Below are 20,083 nucleotides of genomic sequence, written 5' to 3' on the forward strand. Positions count from 1 at the left end.
CAGGAAAGATATGATCTCTGTAATTGCAAACAAAGGTTTCTGTACCAAATATTAAGTTCTGCTTTTCTGATGTATCAAATGCTTATGTCATGCAATAAAATGCAAATTAATTACTTAAAAAAACATACAATGTGATTTTCTGGATTTTTGTTTTAGATTCTGTCTCTCACAGTTGAAGTATACCTATGATACAAATTACAGACCTCTACATGCTTTGTAAGTAGGAAAACCTGCAAAATCGGCAGTGTACCAAATACTTGTTCTCCCCACTGTAGGTACATGTAGATCAGATGTAGATATAGGTACATGTAGATCAGATGTAGCGATATGTACATGTAGATCAGATGTAGATATAGGTACATGTAGATCAGATGTAGATATAGATACAGTGAGGGAAAAACGTATTTGATCCCCTGCTGATTTTGTACGTTTGCCCACTGACAAAGAAATGATCCGTCTATAATTTTAATGGTAGGTTTATTTGAACAGTGAGAGACAGGATAACAACAAAAAAATCCAGAAAAACGCATGTCAAAAATGTTATAAATTGATTTGCATTTTAATGAGGGAAATAAGTATTTGACTCCCTCTCAATTAGAAAGATTTCTGGCTCCCAGGTGTTTTTTATACAGGTAACGAGCTGAGATTAGGAGCACACTCTTAATGGGAGCTTGTTACCTGTATAAAAGAAACCTGTCCACAGAAGCTATCAGTCAATCAGATTCCAAATGCTCCACCATGGCCAAGACCAAAGAGCTCTCCAAGGATGTCAGGGACAAGATTGTAGACCTACACAAGGCTGGAATGGGGTACAAGACCATCGCCAAGCAGCTTGGTGAGGTGACAACAGCTGGTGCGATTATTCGCAAATGGAAGAAACACAAAATAACTGTCAATCTCCCTCGGCCTGGGGCTCCATGCAAGATCTCACCTCGTGGAGTTGCAATGATCATGAGAACAGTGAGGAATCAGCTCAGAACTACAGGGGAGGATCTTGTCAATTATCTCAAGGCATTTGGGACCATAGTCAACAAGAAAACAATTGGTAACACACTACGCCGTGAAGGACTGAAATCCTGCAGCGCCCGCAAGGTCCCCCTGCTCAAGAAAGCACATATACATGCCCGTCTGAAATTTACCAATGAACATCTGAATGATTCAGAGGACAACTGGATGAAAGTGTTGTGGTCAGATGAGACCAAAATTGAGCTCTTTGGCATCAACTCAACTCGCCGTGTTTGGAGGAGGAGGAATGCTGCCTATGACCCCAAGAACACCATCCCCACCGTCAAACATGGAGGTGGAAACATTATGCATTGGGGGTGTTTTTCTACTAAGGGGACAGGACAACTTCACCGCATCAAAGAGACAATGGACGGGGCCATGTACCGTCAAATCTTGGGTGAGAACCTCCTTCCTTCAGCCAGGGCATTGAAAATGGGTTGTGAATGGGTATTCCAGCATGACAATGACCCAAAACACACGGCCAAGGCAACAAAGGAGTGGCTCAAGGAGAAGTACATTGAGGTCCTGGACTAGCCAGTCTCCAGACCTTAATCCCATAGAAAATCTGTGGAGGGAGCTGAAGGTTCGAGTTGCCAAACGTCAGCCTCGAAACCTTAATGACTTGGAGAAGATCTGCAAAGAGAAGTGGGACAAAATCCCTCCTGAGATGTGTGCAAACTACAAGAAACGTCTGACCTCTGTGATTGCCAACAAGGGTTTTGCCACCAAGTACTAAGTCATGTTTTGCAGAGGGGTCAAATACTTATTTCCCTCATTAAAATGCAAATCAATTTATAACATTTTTGACATGCGTTTTTCTGGATTTTTTTGTTGTTATCCTGTCTCTCACTGTTAAAATAAACCTACCATTAAAATTATAGACGGATAATTTCTTTGTCAGTGGATATAGGTACATGTAGATATGGGTACATGTAGATCAGATGTAGATATAGGTACATGTAGATCAGATGTAGATATAGGTAAATGTAGATCAGATGTAGATATAGGTAAATGTAGATCAGATGTAGATATAGGTAAATGTAGATCAGATGTAGATATAGGTAAATGTAGATCAGATGTAGATATAGGTACATGTAGATCAGATGTAGATATTGGTACATGTAGATCAGATGTAGATATAGGTACATGTAGATCAGATGTAGATATAGGTACATGTAGATCAGATGTAGATATAGGTACATGTAGATCAGATGTAGATATAGGTACATGTAGATCAGATGTAGATATAGGTACATGTAGATCAGATGTAGATATAGGTACATGTAGATCAGATGTAGATATAGGTAAATGTAGATCAGATGTAGATATAGGTAAATGTAGATCAGATGTAGATATAGGTACATGTAGATCAGATGTAGATATAGGTACATGTAGATCAGATGTAGATATAGGTAAATGTAGATCAGATGTAGATATAGGTAAATGTAGATCAGATGTAGATATAGGTACATGTAGATCAGATGTAGATATTGGTACATGTAGATCAGATGTAGATATAGGTACATGTAGATCAGATGTAGATATAGGTACATGTAGATCAGATGTAGATATAGGTACATGTAGATCAGATGTAGATATAGGTACATGTAGATCAGATGTAGATATAGGTAAATGTAGATCAGATGTAGATATAGGTACATGTAGATCAGATGTAGATATAGGTACATGTAGATCAGATGTAGATATAGGTACATGTAGATCAGATGTAGATATTGGTACATGTAGATCAGATGTAGATGTAGGTAAATGTAGATCAGATGTAGATATAGGTACATGTAGATCAGATGTAGATATAGGTACATGTAGATCAGATGTAGATATAGGTACACGTAGATCAGATGTAGATATAGGTAAATGTAGATCAGATGTAGATATAGGTAAATGTAGATCAGATGTAGATATAGGTAAATGTAGATCAGATGTAGATATAGGTACATGTAGATCAGATGTAGATATAGGTACATGTAGATCAGATGTAGATATAGGTACATGTAGATCAGATGTAGATATAGGTACATGTAGATCAGATGTAGATACAGGTACATGTAGATCAGATGTAGATATAGGTACATGTAGATCAGATGTAGATATAGGTACATGTAGATCAGATGTAGATATAGGTACATGTAGATCAGATGTAGATATAGGTACATGTAGATCAGATGTAGATATAGGTACATGTAGATCAGATGTAGATATAGGTACATGTAGATCAGATGTAGATATTGGTACATGTAGATCAGATGTAGATATAGGTACATGTAGATCAGATGTAGATATAGGTACATGTAGATCAGATGTAGATATAGGTACATGTAGATCAGATGTAGATATAGGTACATGTAGATCAGATGTAGATATAGGTACATGTAGATCAGATGTAGATATAGGTACATGTAGATCAGATGTAGATATAGGTACATGTAGATCAGATGTAGATATAGGTAAATGTAGATCAGATGTAGATATAGGTACATGTAGATCAGATGTAGATATTGGTACATGTAGATCAGATGTAGATATAGGTACATGTAGATCAGATGTAGATATAGGTACATGTAGATCAGATGTAGATATAGGTACATGTAGATCAGATGTAGATATAGGTACATGTAGATCAGATGTAGATATAGGTACATGTAGATCAGATGTAGATATAGGTAAATGTAGATCAGATGTAGATATAGGTACATGTAGATCAGATGTAGATATAGGTACATGTAGATCAGATGTAGATATTGGTACATGTAGATCAGATGTAGATGTAGGTAAATGTAGATCAGATGTAGATATAGGTACATGTAGATCAGATGTAGATATAGGTACATGTAGATCAGATGTAGATATAGGTACACGTAGATCAGATGTAGATATAGGTAAATGTAGATCAGATGTAGATATAGGTAAATGTAGATCAGATGTAGATATAGGTAAATGTAGATCAGATGTAGATATAGGTACATGTAGATCAGATGTAGATATAGGTACATGTAGATCAGATGTAGATATAGGTACATGTAGATCAGATGTAGATATAGGTACATGTAGATCAGATGTAGATACAGGTACATGTAGATCAGATGTAGATATAGGTACATGTAGATCAGATGTAGATATAGGTACATGTAGATCAGATGTAGATATAGGTACATGTAGATCAGATGTAGATATAGGTACATGTAGATCAGATGTAGATATAGGTACATGTAGATCAGATGTAGATATAGGTACATGTAGATCAGATGTAGATATTGGTACATGTAGATCAGATGTAGATATAGGTACATGTAGATCAGATGTAGATATAGGTACATGTAGATCAGATGTAGATATAGGTACATGTAGATCAGATGTAGATATAGGTACATGTAGATCAGATGTAGATATAGGTACATGTAGATCAGATGTAGATATAGGTACATGTAGATCAGATGTAGATATAGGTACATGTAGATCAGATGTAGATATAGGTACATGTAGATCAGATGTAGATATAGGTACATGTAGATCAGATGTAGATATAGGTAAATGTAGATCAGATGTAGATATAGGTACATGTAGATCAGATGTAGATATAGGTACATGTAGATCAGATGTAGATATAGGTACATGTAGATCAGATGTAGATATAGGTACATGTAGATCAGATGTAGATATAGGTACATGTAGATCAGATGTAGATATAGGTACATGTAGATCAGATGTAGATATAGGTAAATGTAGATCAGATGTAGATATAGGTACATGTAGATCAGATGTAGATATAGGTACATGTAGATCAGATGTAGATATAGGTACATGTAGATCAGATGTAGATATAGGTACATGTAGATCAGATGTAGCGATAGGTAAATGTAGATCAGATGTAGATATAGGTACATGTAGATCAGATGTAGCGATAGGTAAATGTAGATCAGATGTAGATATAGGTACATGTAGATCAGATGTAGATATAGGTACATGTAGATCAGATGTAGATATAGGTACATGTAGATCAGATGTAGATATAGGTACATGTAGATCAGATGTAGATATAGGTACATGTAGATCAGATGTAGATATAGGTACATGTAGATCAGATGTAGATATAGGTACATGTAGATCAGATGTAGATATAGGTAAATGTAGATCAGATGTAGATATAGGTACATGTAGATATAGGTACATGTAGATCAGATGTAGATATAGGTACATGTAGATCAGATGTAGATATAGGTAAATGTAGATCAGATGTAGATATAGGTACATGTAGATATAGGTACATGTAGATCAGATGTAGATATAGGTACATGTAGATCAGATGTAGATATAGGTACATGTAGATCAGATGTAGATATAGGTACATGTAGATCAGATGTAGATATAGGTACATGTAGATCAGATGTAGATATAGGTAAATGTAGATCAGATGTAGATATAGGTACATGTAGATCAGATGTAGATATAGGTAAATGTAGATCAGATGTAGATATTGGTACATGTAGATCAGATGTAGATATAGGTAAGTGTAGATCAGATGTAGATATAGGTACATGTAGATCAGATGTAGATATAGGTACATGTAGATCAGATGTAGATATAGGTAAATGTAGATCAGATGTAGATATAGGTAAATGTAGATCAGATGTAGATATAGGTACATGTAGATCAGATGTAGATATAGGTACATGTAGATCAGATGTAGATATAGGTACATGTAGATCAGATGTAGATATAGGTACATGTAGATCAGATGTAGATATAGGTACATGTAGATCAGATGTAGATATAGGTACATGTAGATCAGATGTAGATATAGGTACATGTAGATCAGATGTAGATATAGGTACATGTAGATCAGATGTAGATATAGGTACATGTAGATCAGATGTAGATATAGGTACATGTAGATCAGATGTAGATATAGGTAAATGTAGATCAGATGTAGATATAGGTACATGTAGATCAGACATCACAATCCCCCATAATGACAAAGCGAAAACAGGTTTTTAGACATGTTTGTACATTAACAAAGAAAATTAGAACAGAAATACCTCATTTACATAAATATTCAGACCCTTTTGCTATGAGACTTGAAATTGAGCTCCGGTGCATCCTGTTTCCACTGATCATCCTTGAGATGTTTCTACACCTTGCTTGGAGTCCACCTGTGATAAATTCAATTGATTGGACATGATTTGAAAAGGCACAAACCTGTCTATATAAGGTCCCAAAATTGACAGTGCATGTCAGAGCAAAAACCAAGCTATGAGGTCGACGGAATTGTCCGTAGAGCTCTGAGACAGGATTGTGTCGAGGCACAGATCTGGGGAAGGGTACCAACACATTTCTGCAGCATTGAAGGTCCCCAAGAACACAGTGGCCTCCATCATTCTTAAATGGAAGAAGTTTGGAAACACCAAGACTCTTCCTAGAGCTGGCCGCCTGGCCGAACTGAGCAATCGGGGAGTGGCCCAGCCAGAGCCCAGACTTAAACCTGATCGAACATTGCTGCAGAGACCTGAAAATAGCTGTGCAGCAACGCTCCCCATCCAACCTGACAGAGCAGAAAAGAATGGGAGAAACTCCCCAATTGACATGTGTGCCAAGCTTGTAGCGTCATACTCAAGAAGACTCAAGGCTGAAATCGCTGCCAAAGGTGCTTCAACAAAGTACTGAGTAAAGGGTCTGAATACTTACATAAATTTAATATTTCAGTTTTTTATTTTTTATAAATTAGCAAAAAATTCTAAAAACCTGTTTTTGCTTTGTCAATTTGGGTTATTGTGTGTAGATTGATGAGGGGGGGGGGGCTATTTAATCCATTTTAGAATAAGGCTGTATCCTATCAAAAAAGTCAAGGGGTCTGAATACTTTCCGAAGGTACTGTATATTCATATCTCGCTCTGTCCCCCCACCCCCCTCGCTCTCTCCCTCTCTCTCTCTCTCATTCTGACCTCACATCACTGCTCGACGGGGGCTTTACAGGCACCTCCTTGTTGCCGTGGCAGTGGGCGGACGGTCGCCATGGCACTAGGCGGGGTGCGAGGGCTTTACAGGAGATTTAACACCTAGCTGTTCATTCACTCCTTCAACCGAGACAGCACCAAGGCTGTGTAGACCCAACACAGCACATCTTCCTACTACATCCACTGCTGTATGGAAGGGTCTTTATAAAATGTTCAAGGGGCCCCCCCTCACTACTTCTACCTCATTCTCTCAATACCTTTATGGACTGACTCTCTCATTCTAATGCCTCCTCTCTCTCTGGCTCTCTCAATTTCCCTCCCTCACTCCCTCCCTACATGCATTCTCTCCCCCCATTTAGTCCCTCCCCCCTCCATGCTTTCTCTATTTCTCTCTGTCTATCCCTCCCTTCCTCTTTCCATGGTCTCTCTACACAAGGACAGAGGCAGTAACTTATTCACAGAGGCAGTGCTGGAGAGTGGAGATTAGGAAGTGTCATGAACGGTGCTTCTGTTTAGTTGATATTGTCAGGAGGGAGTAGCTTTAGGTTGACCTTTTAGTGACCTGAGGTTTTCACTCCCATTCACTTGTTCATTCATTCACTTGTCACTATATGAGACCATAGACACGATAGGAGAACGTCTGCACTCTTTTAAAGTCCTTTATACTAAATACTGAAATAAAACACAGAGAGGGACCTTCACTGTTTTACCACAGGAGGGGATTAGAAACGCTAAGGAGGGATTTATGCTCTGCGTCTGTAATGGAACCCTACATTTCCGATATGCCCATCGTCAAGATCTGCTATTTGACAGTTGGTCAGTTTGACAGTTGGTTCAAAAGTTACTTTTCAAAATGGCCGTGCTCTAGCACCGGTACAGTGTTAATGTGACGAACGTCGAGAGGTCATGACGTCATGGCCGCGTAGTAAGTTTGTTCGTTATTATCTAACGTTAAACATTTCACATTTTAGTCATTTAGCAGACGTTCTTATCCAGAGTGACTTACAGTTGGTGCGTTCATCTTAAGATAGCTAGGTGGGACAACCACATATCACAGTCATAATAAGTACATTTTTCCTCAATAAAGTAACTATCAGCAAAGTCAGAGCTAGGAAGAGAGAAAAAAATAGAGTCAAGAGTTCACAAAAGGCTTTTTGTTTTTTGAGGAGGGGGGGGTGAGGAGGGGGTGAGGGTGGTGTGAAATATTGCCTCTAACAATGCAGTGACATGCACAAACACACACACACACACACACATACACCAGGGTTCAGGCCAATTCAATTATTGAAAAATGGCATCTATTTTCAATGATTTCTCAATAAGCTGAAAAGAGAGAAACTATTTATGTGAAAAGTCTTCATTTTTTAAAATATTAAATTAAAATCTCTTCCTGAATTGACTGACTCGGGACCCTTAGTCCGTCAGCAGACGAGAGACGCAAAGCCTGGTGTGTGTGTGTGTCATCATCCTAATGAATATTTAGGGCCCCTTCACCTCTCCTCTCTCAGAGCAAGGCCCATTAGAATTCAATAGAGACCTGTGGGCGTGTCCGTAGGGGGCATTCCCAGGTCAGGTGACAATGAACTGGATAACAAGGCTGGCATTTGACCTCAGCCGGTCCAATGTCTTTGTTTTCAAATGCTTTTTCAAAAACTGTGGCTAAAATGATCTGCAATGCACATTGTAGTGGACATTTGCTGTTTGTGTAATTACATGTTGATAATTGTTTATGCATTATCAATTGTGGCTACACCTCTCATCCTATAATTATAAATTTAGCTCAGCCAGTTATCTTGATTTTGACCTTATGTGAACACAATTCGACGAAAACAAACATTTTTTGGGACCAAACTTCACAAACACTTGACAAAAAAAGTGTGTCCAATTAATTACTTAATTAATATAAAAATATTGGAAAGCTAGTTTAATCTTGACGTATCCCACTCCTCACCCTGGCAGGCTCCGGTGCGTATGTTGGGGATGAAGCCTCGGCGGCATGGCTGGGGCTGGGCCGGACACATCTCGCAGGGGTGTCCCCAGGCACGCCCCACCGTGGCACAGCACAGGGTCTTGGTGCACACGATGCCACTCACCTGGCCCTGGCACATCTGGTTGCTGACCTTGGTGAAGCACGGGCCTGTCCTGTAGTCTGGGAGAGAGCAAGGGGATTCCATTAGAAGCAATAGAAGTTGTTACAGTACATTCAAACCCAACATTTTGTGACGTTACAGACAGATTCTAAAATTGATTAAATCGCCCCCCACCTCCTCATTAAGCTACACACAATACCCCATAATGACAAAGCAAAAAAAGAACAAATGGAAATATCACATTTACATAAGTACTCAGACCCTTTATTCAGTGCTTTGTTGAAGCACCTTTGGCAACGATTACAGCCTCGAGTCTTCTTGGGTATGACGCTACAAGCTTGACACACCTGTATTTGGGGTGTTCAGGTCTCTCCAGAGATGTTTGATCGGGTTCATGTCCGGCCTATGGCTAGGCTACTCAAGGACATTCAGAGACTTGCCCCGAAGCCACTCCTGCATTGTCTTGGCTGTGTGCTTAGGGTCTTTGTCCTGTTGGAAGGTGAAACTTCGCCCCAGTCTGAGGTCCTGAGCGCTCTGTAGCAGGTTTTCATCAAGGATCTCTCTGTACTTTTCTCCGTTCATCTTTCCCTCGATCCTGACTAGTCTGCCAGTCCCTGCCGCTGAAAAACATCCCCACAGCATGATGCTGCCACCACCATGCTTCACCGTAGGGATGGTGCAAGGTTTCCTCCAGACGTGACGCTTGGCATTCAGACCAAATAGTTCAATCTTGGTTTCATCAGACCAGAGAATCTTGTTTCTCATGGTCTGAGAGTCCTTTAGTTGCCTTTTGGCAAACTCCAAGCGAGCTGTCAAGGAGTGGCTTCCGTCTGGCCACTCTACCATAAAGGCCTGATTGATTATGTGCAGCAGAGATGGTTGTCCTTCTGCAAGGTTCCTTCACAGAGGAACTCTGGAGCTCTGTCAGAGTGACCATCGGGTTCTTGGTCACCTCCCTGACCAAGGGCCTTTCCCCCGATTGCTCAGTTCAGATGGGCGGCCAGCTCTAGGAAGAGTCTTAGTGGATCCAAACTTCTACCATTTAAGAATGATGGAGGCCACTGTGTTCTTGGGGATAAGGTTGTAACGTAACAACATTTTTGGAAGCACTGGAGAGCCTCTCGTATCTATATCTGCTACAAGATTAACATAATGGTGTTGTCTACAAGGCTCACATAATGGCGTTGTCTACAGGGCTAACATAATGGTGTTGTCTACAAGGCTCACATGATGGTGTTGTCTACAAGGCTAACATAATGGTGTTGTCTACAAGGCTAACATAATGGTGTTGTCTACAAGGCTCACATAACGGTGTTGTCTACAAGGCTAACATAATGGTGTTGTCTACAAGGCTAACATAACGGTGTTGTCTGCAAGGCTAACATAAAAAACATTGCTTTGTTAGGGATACTGTTGGTTAGCAATGTGATAGACCTCTAATCAAATCAAATCAAATTGTATTAGTCACAAGCACTGAATGCTTATTTACAAGCTCTTAACCAACAATGCAATTCAAAAAATAGAGTTAAGAAAACATTTACTAAATATAAGTAAAAAATGAAATAACAATAACGAGGCTATATATAGGGGGTACCGGTACCGAGTTAATGTGCAGGGGTACAGGTTAGTCGAGGTAACTCTAGCTCTCCTTCATAACAGTTTTATACTGAATATGCTAAGTCAGCTGTCATCTTCATAGATACTGTACTCTACATTTTTCCTTTATTTTAAAGGGAGCTTGTTTACTTATGTGATGCATGATTTAAAACGTATCTGAAGAACAAAGAGCAATGTTAGTATTCAATAACATCAGATCTTCAGGCCAGAAAAGTAGAATGGGGGTTCCTCAAGGATCAGTTCTAGGCCCTCTTCTATTTTGACGACGTTCCTAATGAGAGTAGATTTCCCCTATCCTTTTTTATTTGTATTGTTTATTGACAGAGAATGAATGAAGAGGAGACAGATAAAGGTGGAAATATGAGATGAGATGAGGGGTGGAGATGAGGGGTGGAGCCGGGGTGGAGATGAGGGGTGGAGATGAGGGGTGGAGCCGGGGTGGAGATGAGGGGTGGAGCCGGGGTTGAGATGAGAGGTGGAGCCGGGGTGGAGATGAGGGGTGGAGCCGGGGTTGAGATGAGGGGTGGAGCCGGGGTGGAGATGAGGGGTGGAGCCGGGGTGGAGATGAGGGGTGGAGCCGGGGTTGAGATGAGGGGTGGAGCCGGGGTGGAGATGAGGGGTGGAGCCGGGGTGGAGATGAGGGGTGGAGCCTGGGTGGAGATGAGGGGTGGAGCCGGGGTGGAGATGAGGGGTGGAGCCGGGGTGGAGATGAGGGGTGGAGCCGGGGTGGAGATGAGGGGTGGAGCCGGGGTGGAGATGAGGGGTGGAGCCGGGGTGGAGATGAGGGGTGGAGCCGGGGTGGAGATGAGGGGTGGAGCCGGGGTGGAGATGAGGGGTGGAGCCGGGGTGAAGATGAGACCCTAAGCACTATTTCACTTTTCCACATTAGTAACATTTTACATGTTGCTTATAAAAATGGGCATTCCTACAGAAGTGAATGTTGGCTTTGGTCTTAGATTACCACAAAGGGAAAACCTCGGAGTAGATGGCAAACACATCCAAAGACGTAGCAATACAGTACATCACAACTACAGATGTAGAATCTTAATTTGATCACTCGTTTGTTGGTGAGAAGGCACAGCAGGAAATGCAAACTTGTAGTATATTCGAGGTTCAAAAAGGCTTGAAAAAAGTTTGTAATTTCCACTATAAAATGTCAGACTTGATTTCCACTAAAGAAAAATGTATCAACCCTTACAAAAAAAATTCCATTAATTATAATCCACATAATAATTGACAGAGCTGATGAAGGCATAACTGCCGAAACACGCTAGCCTGCCTGGCCGAAAATTAAAAGGTGAAATGAGGTGACATCATCTGTAACTATGGTTTCTTAAAACATTCTTATGTCATTTTTTCAATCTAATACCATCAACTTTGGTTTAATTATATTAGCTTTATTAACTATCAATCAAATATTTAAATGTAACCTTTATTTAACTAGGCAAGTCAGTTAAGAACAAATTCTTATTTACAACGATGGCCTACTGGGGAACAGTGGGTTAACTGCCTTGGTCAGGGGCAGAAAAACAGATTTTTTACCTTGTCAGCTCAGGGATTTGATCGCTCTAACCACTAGGCAACCTGCCACCCCATATGGTAAGTGTATACAGACAGTGTCCAATAATGTATGCTGTGCGTAATGATGTATGCTGTGCGTCTTGTCCAAGCTCAGATCTGAGACAATTTTCAGAGGAATAGCTTTTCTCAAATTCAAACAAAGTTGTTTCATGAATATTTTTTTTTTCCTGTCAAAAAGAAAGCAATGTTGATATGGCCCAAACCCCCCTCTGAAATACTCTTTAGAGAAGCTCTAAAGCTTCTGACACAACTGAAAAGGGGACATTGGGACGTTTAAAGTATCTTCTCCCCAGATGGGGCCAAAGGCGGATCCATGAGAAACGGATGAAAACAGAAGCATGGCCGACAAGTGAATGAGGTACTTGAAGTGATGACACCTCTGCCACCTTTAAACCTGGTTTGTATTATTAATTCACCCTAGATCTTTTTCAATGGCATCCCCAAACCCGGTAGTACCCACATCTACTGTTTAACACGTTTGTCTGTGTGTCATTTTACATGTCAGGAAACACATCAATACTTCTGCACTGAGAGAGAAACAGAGAGAGAGAGAAACAGAGAGAGAGAGAAACAGAGAGAGAGAGACACAGAGAGAGACAGAGAGAGAGACACAGAGAGAGAGAGACACAGAGAGAGACAGAGAGAGAGACACAGAGAGAGACACAGAGAGAGAGACAGAGAGAGAGACAGAGAGAGAGACAGAGAGAGAAACAGAGAGAGAGAGTAACAGAGAGAGAGAGACACAGAGAGAGACAGAGAGAGAGACACAGAGAGAGACACAGAGAGAGAGACAGAGAGAGAGACAGAGAGAGAGACAGAGAGAGAGAGACAGAGAGAGAGACAGAGAGAGAGACAGAGAGAGACAGAGAGAGAGAGAGAGAGAGAGAGAGAGAGAGAGAGACAGAGAGAGAGATTTGTTTATCCATTTCACTTGCCTTGGCAATGTAAATATATGTTTCCCATGCCAATAAAGCCCTTTGAAATTAAATTAATTGAATTGATAGAGAAGAGAGGGAAAGAGAGAGAGAAAGAGAGAGACGGAGAGAGAGAAGACAGAGATAGAGATAGAAGGAGAGGGGGGGGAAGAGAGAGACGGAGAGAGAGAGAGAGAGAGAAGACAGAGATAGAGATAGAAGGAGAGGGGGGGAAAGAGAGAGACGGAGAGAGAGAGAGAGAGAAGACAGAGATAGAGATAGAAGGAGAGGGGGGGGGGAAGAGACAGATAAAGAGAGCGAAGAGAGGTGGGGGCTCTGACAGAAACTCTGAGTGCAGGTCTAAACATGGTGCTACTTCATTACAGGCCCAAACCATTTGAACTGAATTATAAACATTTACAAAGAAGGGCTGCGGCCAACTGGGACAGAGTGAGTAAGTGAGTAACCGAGTGAGTGAGAGTGAGTGTGTGAGAGTGTGTGAGTGTGTGAGTGAGTGAGTGAGAGTGAAAAGAGCTGTTGGTCCACACAGGATGTTAGACACCAAACATCTATCCCATTAGAGTGTATGACATCACAGGCCGTTTCAGTTAGATGACCATGGGCCCAGCCAATTCAGAGTTGGATGAGGGAGGACAAATTGGTTGACGTCAATGTGAGCGGAAATTCCAGTTAAGCGTCCAGATTTAGTGAGATACGGGCCTATATGGACAGTCAGTCAGTATGACACATGTTACAGTACTAAATATAGTATCTTTATATAATGAAACGCTACCGTGGCAGTACTACAGTGATGTAGTAGCAGTGCTGCATGTCCCAACAGACCTTTTGAACCAAATGTGGATATTGAGAGATAGTTAAAAGAGAAATAGGTCAAAGTGAATAATCATGTGTTGACTTTAGATAGACTAAATTTGATATGCTAATTTTGATAGGCCAATTTTGATAGGCTAATTTTGAAAAGCCAATATTGATGAGCTATTTTGCTCGACTGTTTAGCTAATCTACAGCAGGTTTTGCTGTTAAGTTGCTAGCAAAGAACTAGTCTCTTTCATGATGTATATAGCAAGTAAATAGGAGGCTCGTTTAAGGTAATTGAGGGTCAAGTTAAGCTATTTATAAAGGATTTGCTTTTATGGCAGGGTTGAGAGCTGTGCATTTTGGCTGCACCTCGACTCTAGGTCATTTGAGCGCTCTTTTCCTCAGTAGAAATGTTCAATCTAGACCCTTTAAGCCCAGTGTGTAAATTTACATTGACAATGACCACACACACACAAACACCAATGAGACTATAAACACAGACGCAAACAACAGTTTTTTTCTCCAGTGACACCCAGGAGCAGTTGTGACTATACATCTTTTTCTAATTCAGACAACATGGAGTGATCTCATCAAACAAGCTTGGTCTAAGATAAACAGCTAATTTAGCCTCTTGTTTTTGAGTTTGAGGACAAATTCAAATCAGAAGGATTAAAGGAGCAATCTGGCATTCAGACAACAACTAAATGGATTCCCGAGTGGTGCATCGCAGTGCTTGAGACGTCACTACAGACCTGGGTTCAATCCCGTGCTGTGTCACAGCTGAGTTGCAGCGATGGGACAAGACTGTAACTACCAATTGGTGAAAAAAGGTGGTAAAATATAAAACTCAGCAAAACAAGAAATGTCCTCTCACTGTCAACTGTGTTTATTTTCAGGAAACTTAACATGTGTAAATATTTGTATGAACATAACAAGATTCAACAACTGAGACATAAACTGAACAAGTTCCACAGACATGTGACTAACAGAAATGGAATAATGTGTCCCTGAACAAAGGGGGGGTCAAAATCAAAAGTAACAGTCAGTATCTGGTGTGGCCACCAGGTGCATTAAGTACTGCAGTGCATCTCCTCCTCATGGACTGCACCAGATTTGCCCGTTCTTGCTGTGAGATGTTACCCCACTCTTCCACCAAGGCACCTGCAAGTCCCCGGACATTTCAGGGGGGAATGGCCCTAGCCCTCACCCTCCGATTCAACAGGTCCCAGAAGTGCTCAATAGGATTGAGATACGGGCTCTTCGTTGGCCATGGCAAAACACTGACATTCCTGTTTTGCTGGAAATCACGCACAGAATGAGCAGTATGGCTGGTGGCATTGTCTTGCTGGAGGGTCATGTCAGGATGAGCCTGCAGGAAGGGTACCACATGAGGGAGGAAGATGTCTTCCCTGTAATACACGCCGTTGAGATTGACTGCAATGACAACAAGCTCAGTCCGATGATGCTGTGACACATCGCCCCAAACCATGACGGACCCTCCACCTCCAAATCGATCCCGTTCCAGAGCACAGGCCTCAGTGTAATGCTCATTCCTTTGACGATAAACGCGAATCCGACCATCACCCCTGGTGAGACAAAACCGCGACTTGTCAGTCCAGTCCTGTCTGGTCCAGAGACGGTGTGTTTGTGCCCATAGGCGAGGTTGTTGTTTGTGCCTACAACAAGCCTACAAGCCCTCAGTCCAGCCTCTCTCAGCCTATTGAGGACAGTCTGAGCACTGATGGAGGGATTGTGTGTTCCTGGTGTAACTCGGGCAGTTGTTGTTGCCATCCTGTACCTGTCCCGCAGGTGTGATGCTCTGATGTACCGACCTTGTGCAGGTGTTGTTACATGTGGTCTGCCACTGCGAGGATGATCAGCTGTCCGTCCTGTCTCCCTGTAGTGCTGTCTTCGGCGTCTCACAGTACGGACATTGCAATTTATTGCCCTGGCCACATCTGCAGTCCTTATGCCTCTTTACATCATGTCTAAGGCACGTTTACGCAGATGAGCAGGGACCCTGGGCATCTTTATTTTGGTCTTTTTCAGAGTCAGTAGAAAGGCCTCTTTAGTGTCCTAAGTTTTCATAACTGTGACCTTAATTGTCTACCGTCTGTAAGCTGTTCGTGTCTTAACGACAGTTCCACAGGTGCATGTACATTAATTGTTTACGGTTCATTGAACAAGCATGGGGAACTGTTTTAAACCCCTTTGCAATGAAGATCTGTGAAGTTATTTGGATTTGTATAAATTATCTTTGAAAGACAGGGTCCATGAAAAAAGGGCCGTTTCCTTTTTTTTGCTGAGTTTATATATATATATAATAGTGGATAGATACCCCATAACTTTTTTTGAAAACAGCTGAGGTATGGGGCTGTAGAAATGTAACCACTCTCAAATTCATAGACAGAGCTGTGGATACATGGACTGGCCATCCTTGAGATGAAAAGGATAGTTTTATCCAACTTTTGAGGCTTTGCAGCGTTTGTTTACAATTACATAGTTTACAAAAACAACAGAGTAAAACAAAGCTTATATCGTAGTTTCTGATGGGGTTCGACTGTTGAACTAAGCTCAATGGGGAATTAATAAGATATATTCTTCAAAATCAATGGGTATACCGCACGGTAGCGTATTCGCACCAACCTTCTCTACGAAATGAGGTACTGCTCCCAAGTGGCGCAGCGGTCTAAGGCCTTGCGACTCAGCGCAAGAGGCGTCACTACAATCCCTGGTTCGACTCCAGACCGTATCACATCCGGCTGTGATTGGGAGTCCCATAGGGTGTTGCACAATTGGCCCGGGGTAGGCCATCATTGTAAATAAGAATTTGTTCTTATTAACTAAATACAAATCTTAGAATGAGATGAAATTAGTGAAATATTATTTTTTTGTTTTGTTGAAATGTTGGTAATGAGTATCAGCATGAATGTGCTGAACTACAGTGTATGTGCGATTCATCAACACGAGTCCATACTGGAATAATCTTAACCCCATTTTTTTTTTAACTAGGCAAATCAGTTTAGAACAAATTCTTATTTACAATGACAGTCTACCGGGGTAGAGTGGGGTAACTGCCTTGTTCAGGTGCAAAACGACAGATTTTTACCTTGTCAGGTCAGGGATTCAATCCGGCAACCTTTCAGCTACAGGCCCAACACTCTAACCACTAAACTACCTGCCCATTTGGGATGAATCAACAGGCGTCCATACAGGACGAACCATAATCCTATCATCAACAGGAGTCCATACGGGACTAACCCATAGTGGGATTCATCAACAGGAGTCCATACGGGACTAACCCCATCATCAACAGGAGTCCATACGGGACTAACCCTATCATCAACAGGAGTCCATACAGGACTAACCCTAACCCTATCATCAACAGGAGTCCATACAGGACTAACCCTAACCCTATCATCAACAGGAGTCCATACGGGACTAACCCCTAGTGGGATTCATCAACAGGAGTCCATACAGGACTAACCCTATCATCAACAGGAGTCCATACAGAACTAACCCTATCATCAACAGGAGTCCATATGGGACTAACCCTATCATCAACAGGAGTCCATACAGGACTAACCCTAACCCTATCATCAACAGGAGTCCATACAGGACTAACCCTAACCCTATCATCAACAGGAGTCCATACGGGACTAACCCCTAGTGGGATTCATCAACAGGAGTCCATACAGGACTAACCCTATCATCAACAGGAGTCCATACAGGACTAACCCCATGTGGGATTCATCAACAGGAGTCCATACAGGACTAACCCTAACCCCATCATCAACAGGAGTCCATATAGAACTAACCCTATCATCAACAGGAGTCCATATGGGACTAACCCCATCATCAACAGGAGTCCATACGGGACTAACCCCATCATCAATAGGAGTCCATACGGGACTAACCCCTAGTGGGATTCATCAACAGGAGTCCATACGGGACTAACCCTATCATCAACAGGAGTCCATACAGAACTAACCCTATCATCAACAGGAGGCCATACAGGACAAACCATAATCCTATCATCAACAGGAGTCCATACGGGACTAACCCTATCATTAACAGGAGTCCATACAGAACTAACCCTATCATCAACAGGAGTCCATAAAGGACTAACCCTATCATCAACAGGAGTCCATACAGGACTAACCCCATGTGGGATTCATCAACAGGAGTCATTACAGGACTAACCCTATCATCAACAGGAGTCCATACAGGACTAACCCTAACCCTATCATCAACAGGAGGCCATACAGGACTAACCCTATCATCAACAGGAGTCCATACAGGACGAACCATAATCCTATCATCAACAGGAGTCCATATGGGACTAACCCCATCATCAACAGGAGTCCATACGGGACTAACCCCATCATCAATAGGAGTCCATACGGGACTAACCCCTAGTGGGATTCATCAACAGGAGTCCATACAGGACTAACCCTATCATCAACAGGAGTCCATACAGAACTAACCCTATCATCACCAGGAGGCCATACAGGACAAACCATAATCCTATCATCAACAGGAGTCCATACGGGACTAACCCTATCATCAACAGGAGTCCATACAGAACTAACCCTATCATCAACAGGAGTCCATACAGGACTAACCCTATCATCAACAGGAGTCCATACAGGACTAAACTCATGTGGGATTCATCAACAGGAGTCATTACAGGACTAACCCTATCATCAACAGGAGTCCATACAAGACTAACCCTAACCCTATCATCAACAGGGGGCCATACAGGACTAACCCTATCATCAACAGGAGTCCATACAGGACGAACCATAATCCTATCATCAACAGGAGTCCATACGGGACTAACCCTATCATCAACAGGAGTCCATACAGAACTAACCCTATCATCAACAGGAGTCCATATGGGACTAACCCCATCATCAACAGGAGTCCATACGGGACTAACCCCATCATCAACAGGAGTCCATACGGGACTAACCCTATCATCAACAGGAGTCCATACAGGACTAACCTTAACCCTATCATCAACAGGAGTCCATACAAGACGAACCATAATCCTATCATCAACAGGAGTCCATACGGGACGAACCCCTAGTGGGATTCATCAACAGGAGTCCATACAGGACTAACCATATCATCAACAGGAGTGCATACAGGACTAACCCTAACCCTATCATCAACAGGAGTCCATACAGAACTAACCCTATCATCAACAGGAGTCCATACGGGACTAACCCTATCATCAACAGGAGTCCATACAGGACTAACCACATGTGGGATTCATCAACAGGAGTCCATACAGGACTAACCCTAACCCCATCATCAACAGGAGTCCATACAGAACTAACCCTATCATCAACAGGAGTCCATATGGGACTAACCCCATCATCAACAGGAGTCCATACGGGACTAACCCCATCATCAATAGGAGTCCATACGGGACTAACCCCTAGTGGGATTCATCAACAAGAGTCCATACGGGACTAACCCTATCATCAACAGGAGTCCATACAGGACTAACCCTAACCCCATCATCAACAGGAGTCCATACAGAACTAACCCTATCATCAACAGGAGTCCATATGGGACTAACCCCATCATCAACAGGAGTCCATACGGGACTAACCCCATCATCAATAGGAGTCCATACGGGACTAACCCCTAGTGGGATTCATCAACAGGAGTCCATATGGGACTAACCCTATCATCAACAGGAGTCCATACAGAACTAACCCTATCATCAACAGGAGTCCATACAGGACTAACCCTATCATCAACAGGAGTCCATACAGGACTAACCCTAACCCTATCATCAACAGGAGTCCATACAGGACTAACCCTATCCCTATCATCAACAGAAGTCCATACAGGACTAACCCTAACCCCATCATCAACAGGAGTCCATACAGAACTAACCCTATCATCAACAGGAGTCCATATGGGACTAACCCCATCATCAACAGGAGTCCATACGGGACTAACCCCATCATCAATAGGAGTCCATACGGGACTAACCCCTAGTGGGATTCATCAACAGGAGTCCATACGGGACTAACCCTATCATCAACAGGAGTCCATACAGAACTAACCC

General features: G+C 42.0%; 1 protein-coding gene across 2 annotated transcripts in view; it reads right to left on the reverse strand.

Moving 5' to 3' along the window:
* fbn2 (fibrillin 2) overlaps nucleotides 1–20,083 on the reverse strand; it is a 349,375-nt gene that overhangs the window by 294,273 nt on the left and 35,019 nt on the right. For both annotated transcript variants that reach the window (XM_036976697.2, XM_090233643.1), the window contains one exon: nucleotides 8,926–9,123. In XM_036976697.2, coding sequence (XP_036832592.2) covers nucleotides 8,926–9,123 — 198 coding nt within the window. The remainder of the gene's footprint in view (nucleotides 1–8,925; nucleotides 9,124–20,083) is intronic.

The sequence above is a fragment of the Oncorhynchus mykiss genome, chromosome 5 (genome assembly GCF_057628025.1).
Source record: "Oncorhynchus mykiss isolate SJ-2025 chromosome 5, ASM5762802v1, whole genome shotgun sequence".
In the NCBI taxonomy this organism is placed as follows: Eukaryota; Metazoa; Chordata; class Actinopteri; order Salmoniformes; family Salmonidae; genus Oncorhynchus; species Oncorhynchus mykiss.